This window comes from Musa acuminata, chromosome BXJ3-9 (assembly GCF_036884655.1).
Source record: "Musa acuminata AAA Group cultivar baxijiao chromosome BXJ3-9, Cavendish_Baxijiao_AAA, whole genome shotgun sequence".
In the NCBI taxonomy this organism is placed as follows: domain Eukaryota; kingdom Viridiplantae; phylum Streptophyta; class Magnoliopsida; order Zingiberales; family Musaceae; genus Musa; species Musa acuminata.
Genome location: NC_088357.1, coordinates 39,998,658 through 40,013,382, shown reverse-complemented (window position 1 = coordinate 40,013,382; position 14,725 = coordinate 39,998,658). Strand labels below are relative to the sequence as shown.

General features: G+C 39.1%; 1 protein-coding gene across 1 annotated transcript; it reads right to left on the bottom strand.

Moving 5' to 3' along the window:
• Nucleotides 1-1,846: 1,846 nt before the first annotated feature.
• On the bottom strand, nucleotides 1,847-12,440 carry LOC103998552 (uncharacterized). The gene is made up of 3 exons (XM_009420045.3): nucleotides 12,016-12,440; nucleotides 10,697-10,845; nucleotides 1,847-2,237 (listed from the first exon to the last, which is right to left on the bottom strand). The coding sequence occupies exons 1-3, from the start codon at nucleotides 12,199-12,201 to the stop codon at nucleotides 2,105-2,107; spliced, it is 468 nt and encodes a 155-aa protein (XP_009418320.1). The 5' UTR covers nucleotides 12,202-12,440; the 3' UTR covers nucleotides 1,847-2,104.
• Nucleotides 12,441-14,725: the final 2,285 nt, after the last annotated feature.

Below are 14,725 nucleotides of genomic sequence, written 5' to 3'. Positions count from 1 at the left end.
AAAACTGCGTTTAGACGTAAATCTGAGTTTAGACGTAAACTGCGCTTAGACGCAAAACTGCGCTTAGACGCAAACTGTGTTCAGACGCAAACTGTGTTCAGACGCAAACTGTGTTCAGACGCAAACTGCGCTTAGACGCAAACTGCGCTTAGACGCAATCTGCGCTTAGACGCAAACTGCACTTAGATACAAACTGAGAATTAGCTTTTGCATCATAATAGTTTTTATTGAACGAACGCAGCTTTTGGTTTTTAATCGCTGTAAGATTTCCGCTGCACTAATTCACCCCCCCCTCTTAGTGCTCTCGATCCTAACATACCTAACGTCAGACAACCATTCCGTAGTCTCAATTGTGTGTCTGATCCTTAGACTTGATACGCCAAAGGTGTATTGTATGAGTATTCTATTCTTTGACGCTGGACTTACAGGTTTGGAAGTTTCAAATCTGGTATTGCTGGTTCTCGAGAATGGTAGTCAACCTTATGAAAGCAATTGAGTGTCGATAGAGGATCATTTACTCTTAGTGTCATGAGAAGAATATCTCGTGTGTTCTTGCTCAAACAAATTCTTGGTCAGGGTCATTCGGATTGAGAGAGAAAGAGTTCTCTAGGAGAATCCAATTAGAGTGTGACTCAAGTAGAAATTGTATGGGCCTGACAACACCATGTCTGATATACGGTCTTTGGGGGATTAGAATGAATGAGGGACTATAAGTACACGGTAACTAAGGACAGACATGTCCAATGTATTGGATTCTCCTATATCATCTAGGAATTGTAGTGTAGTGATCTTGTTTGTAATCGATGAGTCAAGTGAATTATTATAGAGATAATAATTCACTAAGCCAAAAAGAGTTCTGATAGGTATAACTCATGGCCAGCTCGATATTAGGCCTAGAGAGTCACACACATATGGTAGGTGTTGCGATGAGCAAAGGTTCAGATATGAGATATCCTTCAGAGCCCCTATTTTATTAGATATCCAATAAACCCATAAATTATTTGATCGTATAGATGAGATTCAATAAGAGTCAATGAGAGATTATTAGATAGAGATTCACTAATTTAATAAGCTTAAGTAATTTGATAAAGATCTAGTACCCAATAGGGCAAGATCCATGATAATTGAGTTAACAAGAGGCACCACAAAATGAGAGATTAGGTATTCGCCAAGATACAATCGAAGGACGACAGTAATGACAGGATGCGACGACAGAATGCGTTCGACCATGGTTGACAGTAAAAATGTCATAGGATGCAACCAATGGCCAACTCAGAGTTGGGAAGAACGATAGCATGAATATGACAATCAATGAGGAAATCAGAATAATTGCTATTATTGGATAACGAGAAAGAGGTAATATTACTCAAGGCAAGAGATGATTCTAATACCATAATAAATTAAGACGTGGTAAAAATAAGCTTGTTAAATTTCATTAACATAAACTCTATTTATACAAGTTAGAAAATTTTTCTCAAATGAGTTAGTTATTAGAGATTTTCTTAGGCAAATGTGAAAATCTTATCTTCTATTAAAAAAATAACCCAGAGCAACTTGATGTTGGCTAGGGATCTCCAAACTCCAATTTAACACCAGTTCCATGGATTGTTGTTACTTACGCTGATATTTTAGCAATGGAAAACAGTAGGTCAACATTGAGTCAACCTTATCAAGGTTGACTTACACAGTAACAGGGCTTCCATCTCCGGACACTGAATCCAAATTGAGGAAACATAAGCATGGATTAAACTTTTTTTTTTCTTTCTATTTTAACCTTGTGCTAGTTCTAAATATGCAACCCATAATCTATGGTGAACAGCACAAACCAGAATAGTAGACTAACAGCTAAAAAATACACCACTTTGCTTATACTCATAAAAATAGATGGATAAGAGTTCATAGATAGAATACAGATAGCAAAAAGCAACACAACAACCGCTTCTACATTCTTTAGTAGTTCTGTACACAATCACAAACCATGACTTTGGCACCATGCATCGATGCAGGATTAGGTTTTATCTACTAGGTGTATAAGGTCTACCTATCGATCGAGCGATTGATGAAAAAAGATCACGACCAAGTAATCTTTCATGTGAGGTGCTGCTTACCCGTTGATTCCGAAAATGCGAACCTTGTGCATGTTTGGGAACTTGGCAATCACCAAAACAGCTACTGAAACTGTATTCAGGAAAAGCATAGGGTGTTGGTAGTCGGTTGTGTGCGAGGCTATCAAGTACCTGCCAGAAAACAAAATACACTTAGTAGAAAAACCATTTTATATGGATGCAAGAAATTGAAGCAGACTTCAGCAATTTACCTTAAAATGCTAAAACACAAAGATGATTATTTAGAACAATTACAGATATGCTGAATAGCATTAATGTATCGGTATAAATCACAATGAGAAGATAAAATAAAAAAAGGAAAGTCATGCATTAAGCATACAATATGCCACAAAACAAAATGTATTGTACTAGACTACCGGAGAAACATCGGTATATGCTGATACAATTAATTTGTCATGTACATATGAAGCTTCAATTGAGCCCACAAAATAATTGCCAGAAATCCAGCATGTTTTATACATGTTTCACAGAGTACCTACTGATTTTTACATAAAAAAGATGAAAGTGACAAAAAAATATTTCATCATGTAAAAAATGTACACATATCTCAAAGGAACAACTGTTAGTTTTAGCCTTAGTGTAAAGTCAGCAATAATTACCTTTTAGTTATCTATACCATCCATTACAGAAATTGTAACCTGTCCGTTATTCGTACCAGACCGTGGTATTGGGCTTCAATACTTTGTCAACACTATGTATAAAATGTTCTCTCCAACTCTCAGAGATGTGAGGCTGGCTTTACGGATGTTCAACCATGGTTTTAAATCTTGTAATATTTTGGGGGTCCCCTGGTCTGATCAGGGATTGGTTTGCCAAAACACCACATTATCAACTATAAACTTACATTTCAATACTATTTTTTTAGTAGTGGATGTTTAACCATTTCTAGTTTTTACTACAAGCTCAGTTTAACATTCTACAGCCTAATATTTTACCAGGTTAAGCATCAGATACGCATGACTTGGACCCAATGAAGTTCTGAAAGAGTATAAATTTGGAAACAGAAGCTGAGTGATGGCCTTATCAAGATAATTATCACCTGAATCACTTAATCTCCTAGTAGTGTTGACTCTAATTGCATCTGGATGAATAACCAAGTAGCTGTTTTAGCAATAAGAAAGTGCATACATGTTTGTCATATCAAATCATTTCTAATGTATCTCAAGGCTCTCCATGGCAACAGAACATGACTAATCCCAAGGCAGTGATTGAACACATCCCATGTAACATCTAGATCACCCGAGTATCCATATCACAGTTTTATGCTAGGATTTGGTCCAAAAGCTAACAGGTAAAGGCAGAGTCTCCTGATCACTGGGACTTGGCAGAGCCAGAGTAAATATTTCTTTTTATACTTTTTTTTAAGTTTTGACCTATATTTTAATACACTTGAGATTTGTGGAGGAACAAAAAAGGAATATCAAAATTTTCTATTTATATGTATTCTAAACACTTAAGCATACAACCATTTTCTGAAAAAACATTGGATCTTCTTTTAATCCTTTTAAAAATATAAATGGAAAAGTGAAGCAAATGTGAATTCCTATGTTTCAACTTACTTTTTTTTCAAGTTTTTTATTTAGAAATGAATATGCATAACTTCAAAATTCTAGACGAGCAATTTGTGGTTTTAAAATATTAGAGTTACCCAGATGTTAGCCCATCAAGTTCTTTCAAATTATTGCAAAGAACTCATGGTAAAAGGCTGAGCATCTAAGTCTCAGCAGTTTCTAACTGCAATCTCACCAAAAGTATCTAGACACTTCTTGGTTGTAAATTCATGACATTATAATAAATAATGGTCTCAGGTGACTAGCTCCTCAGGCTTTAGACTCATCCTAGATCTAGGAGGATTTTGTACTGTTGCTTGAGCTTAAACCCTGATCCATAAAGTAGATCTTTCTATCCACCAACTAGCCTTTTAAACCCCACAGCAAGTCCTTGACTTATTTGCCTGTGTTGGAACTTCAGCATCAACTTAGCAAGTTGCCGTTAGATTGACAATAGGTCAAAAACTTATCAAATAAGCGTTTTCATTTTCAAGTTATGTTCTATTCTGAATCTGTATTAATATGAAATATGCAAGATGATAATTACTATAAGTGATCCTTGATAAAAAAAATGCTTAAATGCTAGATTCTATAGTAGATGTCGAACCTGTATGGATGCTAAATTCATGTGGATACAGACGGAGTTTGATCACATGGGTATTGCTAACTCTTAACTAAAACCTTTGATCCGACAATTATGTGAAAACTCAGCATTAAGTTTCATGCCAAGAAAAAAAATTACAAGGATCACAAAACCATTGCCAAAATTTTTTAGATATAAGAGAATTCTAAACAAACAAGTGAATCTCGAAAGCTCCATTATGTGCCATCTTACTCTTTCAAATTAAATATATAAACATCACATAAAATCTGGACTATATCAGTAAAACATGATTATAATGACAACAAAAACAAACTCCTGATTCTTGAAGTGAAAGAGCATTCACATATTTGTAAAATTTATAAATGAAATGAAAGAGAAATCATGATCTGAGTGATATAACAACAAGTTCCTCATAGCACAGGGGGAAATAGAAAAAGAAAATTGCAGTGTAACTAAAACCTTCTTTGGAGAATAGGTAAATTGAAGAATGCATGAATAGAGATAAGTCAAGAAAATAATCTTAAGAAGATGACAAGACTAAAACCTTTTGGTGGGAACAGGCTCAACCAAATCCAATTAAATTTCAAATTGAACAGAATGATGGCATGCTTAAGTTTCAGCAAGGTGGGTAAGGTCAAAAAAAAAAATTATGATAACCAGTGGCACAAGTATAACAAATTAATTAAAGCATAAATTCCCAAATCAAGAGCAACACCAAATGCTCTAAAGCAGTATACGTAAGTGTTGCTAGAAAGATTACGGGTATTATTGTGCACATATTTTGGATACATACGTGACGGGAGAAAACTGACCCCCCCAATTGTAGCTCGTCACGTTGTCACGGACAAAACTGTAAACGGGGTATTTGATGTTATGCTCATGTATGTCCGTGTCTTTTGGTTTTGTTCATGCTTTGCACAACATGTAAAGGGCTGGAAATAGGCTTAGCAGCCTCATTTTCTTTGGTTTTGGTGGCCGTCCTAGACTTGCAAACAAAGATTGTGTTATGTGGGCACTTGTGGGGATTTCAGTATGTAGTGGATCATTTTGGACCCTTTGTTGTGCGACCGTTCAGAGCTTGTGAAGTTTGTTTGTAATTTACATTGACTATGAAATGTTTACTGAAATGATTGCTTATGGATCCCAAGTGAGACGCTTTTTCTAACCTATTTTCTCTTTTGTAGATCCTAAGGGACCATAGAAGGTTTCGAGAAGGCTAACTTTTGTGGACGGACATGCAAAGGTGCCGCATAACTTAGGCAAAACCAGCTAAAGCATGACATATGATATCAAAGCGGGACAGACACTCATAGAAACATTTGGCATGCAAACATAGGGAACCTAGCGGGGCTGCATTGAGATATAGGGAAAAAGAGTCGCTCAGAGGAGCGGGCATCTAAGATTGACATTCAGAGGAATGGCCAACCCTTCGCGCAAGAGGCACCACGAAGACAAGCAAGCTGGGAAGAATGCATAGCGCACAAAGGTTGGGATGGCTAAGTTAACTCGACATTGGCAACCGTACTTAATGGGTGCTCAAGGCAAGCGAGGCGCTTGGTAAAGGATGAGACCATGCAAGGTGGAATGGGTTGTTCAATGACCGAAAGAGTTATGCAAAACTCACAGAGGTGAGAGGAATTGCTAACTTAAAGAATTCGGTACTCATGCAAGGGCTCGTATACGAACGATGGAATGTTCATGGCCATCCTAAGACGACCGAAACTCGACGCCATGGAGCATTGAAACTTTCTCTTCGGTATGAGAAGGATACGTTCGTATGAGGCGAAGTGTGTAGCGAATTCAGCATGTTGCTAGGCCTTGAGGGGTGCAGTAGAGACTGTATTGGCGAGGAGTCCCAATCTAGCAAGTGCATTTGTGGGGGCAGAACAATATATAGTTGGTTCAGCAGGGTGGAGTAGTCTAAGGGGATAGTGATCTCCGAAAATTCTAAAGGGAATGATATGAAGAGAGAAGTTGTTCTAACGGGACAGATACCTTTGGAGGGATAAGTCTCGGTTTTCCAAAGGGAGAATCATATGCAACGGACCGCACATGTTTAAGAGGAGTACCTCAAGACAACAACCCCAAAAAAAATGAGTGGATGAGGTAATGCATTATCTCATGACAACAACCTCAAGACAACGGACCGCACATGTTGACTGAGCGAGTGGCGAGAAGTTATCAACAAGGAGTTATCGCATGATCTCGCATGAGATAATGCATTAATGGATGCATTGCAAGATCAAGTGGGGGAGTGATTCGAGACAACAAAAAATAAAGGTATTGATATGGAGATCAGACTCGATGGAGGGCTAACCCGTGGAATGGTGGGTGTGAGCGCCACCATCAACTCAATGCAAATCGAGGAGCGAAGCAACTTGGGTGCAACGTAATGAAGGACCCTAGCCGCATGAAGGGAGTTGGCATAGAAGATTAAACATGAAGCGGAGGCACGAAGCTTTTCTTGGACAAAGGTCAAGGACATAAACTCTTGCAGAGGCAAGAACGGAATCATGTTATTCCATGGGTCCCTCATTCTGATGGAACAGACTCATTCTACATGGTGCCAAAGATGAAGGGAGCTTCAAGGCATATGCATATTATCTCAGAGAAGCATTTGACAAATGAACCAAGGCGACTCAATTTGCAGAGGCGAAGTTAGGTTCAGAAGGCCTTGGCACGGGGCAAGAGGACGTAGAGACGAATACTCTTAAAGAATATGCTACAGTGCTGCCATTCAAGTTGCCATAAAGGAAGTAATACGTAACGAAGATTGTGCTGGTGGGGGCAAAGGCCCAAGATCCAGACAATGGTGCACCATTTTTAGCAAAGTCGGTGGACTTCGGGAGCTACTATGCGACAGACTATCCTAGAGTGGTGCTTCGTCTGGGTGTGACCCGAGAGTGGGTGGACGAAGGTTGATTGCCAAAGGAGCGAACACATTCGAAGGTGGAAGAAGCCCTACGATGTGTTGCCTGAGACCACACATGGAGGGATCACAATTTGAGTTTATCCCACAATGATCAAAATGCAATGGAGATGTCACTAAGAGGCGACATGGTGCAATGGATCGTGGTGGAACAATTCGTGACAGTGCGATACACACAAAACTAGTCCTGCGAGGGACTAGATCATACGAAGGTATGATCGAGAGCTACTGTGAGCTCCACTTCGGTGAACAACACGACGGTAAGAAAGGCTATGGATTCAAGGAGCGAATGTCATAGTATCGCAGAGGCGAGTCTTCTGTGCGTGCATCGAATTTTGCATCATATAAAAGCCTTGGTAATCAGCATATAGGGGTTGTGCATTACCGAGGGAGAATATCGAATGCAAGTACCAGTAAGTCCCATGGGGGGGGGGGGGGAGGGACTTGATCATACAGTGGTATGATCAGAGCGGTTGGAGAGTTGGACTGTTCCAAAGCACATATTCGTTTAAGGGAGCCCGACAAGTCAAAGGACAATGTCGAGCAAGCGAACGTTGCTACCAAGAAAGCTAAGGAGAACAAAAATGGTGTAAACCTTACAACATGATGGCGGAGGCCATACATGGGAGTTGCAGTCTGTCTTTCCATCAACCAAGGGGAACTGTTCAGAGAACATAGAGGTGTTGAAGCAGGGGGTCGAAAGGGGCGAGGAAGCGACGATGAGTCCGGAGGGACTTAGCTACCCAAAAACTAGTGAGTCCCATGGGGGGGGACTTGATCATGTAGAGATATGATCGGAACGACTGGAGATTTGGACTGCTCCAGAGCTCATATTCGCTTAAGGGAGCCTGGTAAGTTAGAGGACAAGGCCAAGTAAGCGAATATTGTTACCAAGGAAGATAGGAAGAATAGAATCAGCGCGAACCTTGCAACATGATGGCGGAGGCTATGCATAGGAATCGCAATCTGTCTTTCCATCGACTAAAGGGAACTGCTCGGAGAACACAGGAGTGTTGAAGCAAAGGGTCGAAAAGGACGAGAAAGCGACAACGAGTCCAGAGAAACTTAACTACCCAAAACCAAGTAACGGCTAGAATGGAGGTGGACTCGGAGGAGTGCCACAATGCCACAGAGGCATATCTACCGATCGTGAAGAAAGGGACACAGATGCAAGGCGACGGATAGTAGGGCCATGGGCATGGTACGACAAAGGCAGGACTTCCGTGAAGTCATCGATCCCTTGCTCTCATGGAGGGAGAGCGCTTGGTCGTGAAAAGGATCGAGGGAGTAGAGAATGCAAAGGCAAACTCCAAGTACCAAGACAAGGCTGAAGGGTAGAGGCCAGGGAACTTCGTAAAACCGGTGTCAACGAACTTCTCATCAAGATAGCCGAAAGTGAAGGACTTTGGGTCAATGTAAGGGTGCTTGACCAAGGAACAAAGTAAACAGTACGCGATGCTGTACCCTTGCAACTTAGAGTAGGCGGTAAAGATGATGGAGAAGATGGTACAATCCCAGAGGTGACCAAAACTACTAGGGACTTGCTCCAAATTGGGGTGAAAACTTCTTACATTCCAGAAGTTCGATGGTATTGAGAAGGTGAATCACAATAGCTAACTCAACGCAAAGAGTGCAAACACTTCAAGTGCTTCAAAAGTGTGAGCAAAGAGCAGGCGAAGGCTAGTAACCAGCTCGATGCATGGAGTACAACCCTCGAGGAGGTGGGTGAAGTCAAGTAACCTTTGCCTTCTCAACTCTTAAGAGAATGAGCGAACCGAGTACCTCAATTCTCTTATCTATCCAGTAGAGGAGCTCTGCACAAGTTCAAAAATCCTTCGAAGAAATCGAATGGAAAACAATAGTTGTCAAATTCTCATCAATAGTGATTAGTGCTACTGAGAGTAGATTATCCGCTTCATTTCCTAACAAAATGTCAATCGAAAGCGGAAGTGATGTGAACCTACTTGGAAGTGCCAACTAAGTGAAAGAAGAATCGATTGATAAATTGTACGAAGGAAGAATAAAAAAACTTTAAAGTCTGCGAGGCAATGCTCGTTAAAGCTCCAACAAGCATCCACCTAGTTCAAGCGGCACGAGGTATTTGAGAGACTGGCACATACTAAGGATGGTCTTTTCTTTTATCTGAGGGATCCACAGGAAACAACAGGGATTAGCACAACTCAATCGACCCTACACCAGAGTCAGACTCATTGGCGAGTTGAAGCAACATGGCAGATCAAAGTTCAACTACTCAACAACAGCAACGGAGTCCAGCTGGGAGCCAAGGGGCGCATTGCAACTAGAGCAGAAGATTAAAGACTCAACAAAGACGAGAATATGTAGCGTTTGCAAAGACTTCGATAAGAACGTCGAAGGAATAAATGGGAGAATGTCACGGACAAAACTGTAAACGGAGTGTTTGATATAATGTTCATATATGTCCGTGTCTTTCAATTTTGTTCATGCTTTACACAACATGTAAAGGGCTGGCAGTAGGATTAGCAGCCCCATTTTCTTTTGTTTTGGTGGTCGTCCTAGGCTTGCAAACAACGGTTATGTCATATGGGCACTTGTGGTGATTTCGGTCTGTAGTGGACTATTTTAGACCCTTTGTTGTGCGACCGTTTAGAACTTGTGAAGTCTGGTTGTAATTTACATTGGCTATGAAGTGTTTACTGAAATGATTGCTTGTGGATCCCAGACACTTTCTTTAACCCGTTTTCTCTTTTGTATGTCTTAAGGGACCATAGGAGGTTTCGAGGAGGTTGACCTTTACGAACGGACACGCAAGAGTGTTGCACGACTTAGGCAAAACCAGCTAAGTGCGTGACAACGTGGCTACCAGCTTGGTATGGAGAGTAGGACCCAGATAACCTGACAATCACCCAGACCCAACAATAACAGTTTGCCTAGAAGGGAATATTCTATCCATACTATAGAATATTCCTTTGGGCTTAACCAGCTATAAAGGCTGACTAATTTACTATTACCTAAGTCAGTTATTGTTCACCTATGGCTTCACTTTTTATCTCGGACCTAACTTGAGCATCAGAGGAATTGGGTCGAGCACCCACTCAACGTTGAACTTCTTGCGGGTCGGCTCTCGAGCAAGCATTCGAGTCACCTTCAGAGCCATCTCTAGATTCTTACACACGTGGCCCAGGACCGAGTCAAGCTGACAGAGGCGTCACTAACAATCACCACCATCAAAAGGTGACTTTTTTTATCAATTGAAAAATGGTATGGCATAAGCATATCTAGTTGCAAGGAATAAGCTTCATGGTGTTTGGGATGTCAAGAGCATTTCCAGGTGTGACTCTCTAAGCTGCAACAAGAAGAATGACTAATTATCCAAGCCTTAACATTTGTAACACCATATTACGAAACCACACCATTATCCATTTATAAAGGTTGTCTTCCATGATTTTTCAGTCCAAGCAAAACATCAAAATTATATGCAAGCGATATTCAAAAGGACAGTACTCACAGGACAACAGGAACAACAGTCAAAAACTTCCTGTTACGTGTTAGTTGTTTCCCGTTATCCATCTGTTCCCACCAGGTCAAGTTATTGTAGATACCCTGGTCTTCAGCAAAGGGAGTACCCTTTTTCCAATGGAAGAAGTAATAGGTAACCTAGAAACAATTGAGATATAAGATTGGGACAAACAAAATGCCAGATATGTGATAACTATATAACCAACAAATATGCAAATTTATAATTAAAGAAAACCAGGAAACACAATAACATTGACTAGTTTAAACAACGATGACAAACTTCTAACTTAATCTGTCAATCCTCTTGCTTCATGGAAAATAATTTGATAGTGCAATAGATGTCAGTCTTACTTACAGATGCATTCACCGTTCACCAGAATTATAAGAAAGAAACATACGAACTTATTAGCTTCATAAAGTTTAGAATCTCTAACAAAGGCCACAGCTGCTGACCTTTCTGGGAGATGAATGTTCACCAGAATTATAAGAAAGAAACATATAAACTTATTGGCTTCATAAGGTTTAGAATCTCTAACAAAGGCCACATCTGCTGAACTTTCTTGAAGAATTATTCGATTTGTTCAATCCACAATTTTATATGTGACAATTCAAACCTTGATTATACGATCATGCTTGACACAACCATACAAATGAAAAACGCTTGCATGGAAATCAACCATGTTGAATCATAATGACGATATCAAGTCAAATTCGAAGACATCAAAAAGTAAACTATTAGTGAATCAGTTCGAACATAAGTAGAATTATACTATCTGTGCAAAGACGAAGAAAATGAATCATTCTAAGTTACTAATGGTCATTTTGTTAGCAAGTAAGTTTGTTGGTGAAATATCCCTTGATGTATCAAAGCAAAGTTTCAATAATGAAGAGTGCCAACGGTGACAATCTTCAACGGAAATATTTGGAGTCGTCCACATGCTTCTTTCATAACTTATTGCTATCGCACTGATCATCTCGAGCCAGATTTAATCATATATATGATGAAGAAGCTCAACACAAGAGGGAGAGAGAGAGAGAGAGAGAGAGAGAGAGTTTCACCACTTCCCCAGTCAAGATGCTGAGCCCGATCTATAGAAGTCCCAACTTCTCACATCTAAAACGACCAGGAATTAAGAACCCTAATTTTTAAACCAATACTAGAAAAGAGATCTTCCACAATCATATAAAGAAAGAATGATAAATGATCTAGTGAATGAACGTATGAATATCTCTTCCAAAACGGGAAAAAACGGGGAAGATCAAATCTCTTCCAAAACGGGGTGAGGAAGGGAAGGAGAGGCCACCTACCGCGAAGTGGAAGAGGTTGACGACGGTCCAGGCCATGCCGGCGGTGCATCCGAAAACGGAGAGCACAAGGAGCCAGGAAAAGAAGAGAATGAGTATGTAGGTGGTCCAGACGCCGGGGTACATGAACCACTCCGTGTTCTTGTTCAGATCCGGCGGCGGCACCGTGTGCACGTAGAGCTTCGCCATCGCTGTCGCCCTGAGGTTCCCCTCTCGAGCTCTGCTCCCGACTCCAAGCCAAGGCAGAGGTAGAAAGCGCGAGCGATCAAGAAGCGAAGGGGGAGTGGGGACTAATATAGATCGAGGACGATGAGCGATTCGGGTCAAAGGCGTTGGAATTGGACTTGTATGGCGTTGATTTCGTTCGCTCTTCTCCGTCGGCGACCAGAAAACAATAAATAGAACGGAAGAGATCAGACGGCAAAGGCCAACCCCTTCATCCATTTCCCAGCAACTTTTTTAGTTAGATCTATTATTATTATTATTATTATTATTATTATTATTATTATTATTATTATTATTATTATTATAGTACAAAAAAAAGCTGATAATCTTAAAGTTAACTATAAAAGAATCTTAATATTCTTACCATCAAAATAATCTATTGTAAAGCATATTACTTTTAATTAGAGTTCCATGTCTGTGCTCTAATGGTCCAATGATCATAATTTTTTTTAATAGAGGTTAAATATTTTTTGGATTTTATAAAAAGATGTATATATATATATATATATTAAATAAATTTTAAAAAATAAAAAATAAAATTCAGGAACTTATAGATATTTTTAAATTTGATTTTGTAAATGAACTTTGAAATTAATTTTATCTTTTCAAGATGGATGGACTTCAAAAATGTTTTTAAGGAGGAGTGACTCTGTAGCTTATAAGACTAAATATGATTCTCAGAACATACAGTCAAAGTTCATAATAATATTTTTCATAGTCGGAAATTAAAATAAATGCATAGTTGGAAATCTGTCTCTCTCCTCCTATCCATGTAGATTTTGTAATTTGAGACTTGGATGCCTCACTTGTTCTTTAAGCAATCATCATTATTAGCACATAATATAATGTTTTGTGGGAATTGCTTCCAACTTTAGAGATTGATTAAACAATTTAAGCTGTTGATTTGGATAGGCATGGTTGATGTTTCTTATATCTATCTGCATATGACAATTCACTTTTGCCAACCACTGGCTGATAAGATTGTGTGTGGATTAGTTGGGAAGACCATTCAGTACTCTAACCATCCATTATTGATTTTGTTACATCATATTGTTATAGGATGGCAAATAATGAATGCATCTTATAGTTTAGATTATATGGGCATGAAAATAGTGCAGAATTCACATTGCTCAGAGTTCGTCTGAAAAGAAAAGAAACACGCAAGGTTTCTTTGGCTGGAATTATTTTGCATAAAGAACCCATCGATTAAGGACGATAGGGAACAAGATACAAAACACTAATAATCTTTTGGGACTTTGACTTCATTATAAATATGATTAAATTTTAATTATAATTATCGATAAATAAAAAAAATTTAATTACGATAAAATTCCTTACGAAACTATGTTTATAGAAGGTAATAAATCCCAATCAATTGCGGGTATATTATTATCATTTTAGTTTAAATAATGTTATCAATGATTTAGATTAAACGAAATTGACAGTCAACCAACCTGATTGATTGATTGATTGATTGATGGGTCTTAGGCTAACAAGCACAATATACTATCGATAATATTTTATTATTATTTTTAGAAATATCAAATATCGTCCGATATACTAATATCATACTGGCCCAATAAATTACCTTCACTGCGACGCCAATGAAACCCTAGTTCAAGAGGAATGATGCACTCGACTTAGGGTCGATTAGATGCTACAGTTCATAGCTTATCGCACCGTGTCAACTTAAAAAGAAAACAGTGATCGCTCGTGATGGCGATAAAAACAGATATCAGTCAAGAACAGCAGGTCAGGTGACTTCCCTGACAGTCTTGCACGGCCAAAGAGAGCATCATTCACATCAATACAAGATCTCTATTTGTTCTTTGCAAGCGGGGAAAATCTCAGGCTAAATCTTTAAACTCCTCTTTGATCTGACATGGGATCAAAGCTAGCTTAAACCAAAGCTAATCGAGCAGTAATGCTGCTGGCATACAATGTGTTATGTGCAGGTGGCTGCAGTTTTCTGGATCACTGCAAGTGCTGAAACAATTGTTCTCTGGAAGCTAAGAAGAAAATGACCTTACCACGCTGTGTGACCATGTTTCGAGGGTGTTGACTGACTCCTGATGCATGCCACTGAAAACAGTTGACTTTGATCTTTGAACGCCTTTTCTTGTTCAAAGCTATATAGGAAGAAAAAGGAAAGAAAATACGGAGTTTTCCTGCATCTGCAATTATTGATGCACTGTTGTTTTGAGTCACTGATGATCTAAAATATCTTTTTACGTGCAAAAGATTACGCCACATATTTTGCTTTTTGGTTTTGTAGAATCATTACATGCAATTAATTGTTTGGCTGGGTTGGGCAGAATTTACAATTAACCACAGTAATTTTCAGGTGCTAATTATGGTTATGGTTAGTTAACCTAATCTTTTAATTGTATGTTAACTAGAGGAATGAATATACATGAAGCATTATAACATATGGAGAGATTAATATTTATTTTTTTCTTGTAAAACCATGACTTAATGACCTCACTAA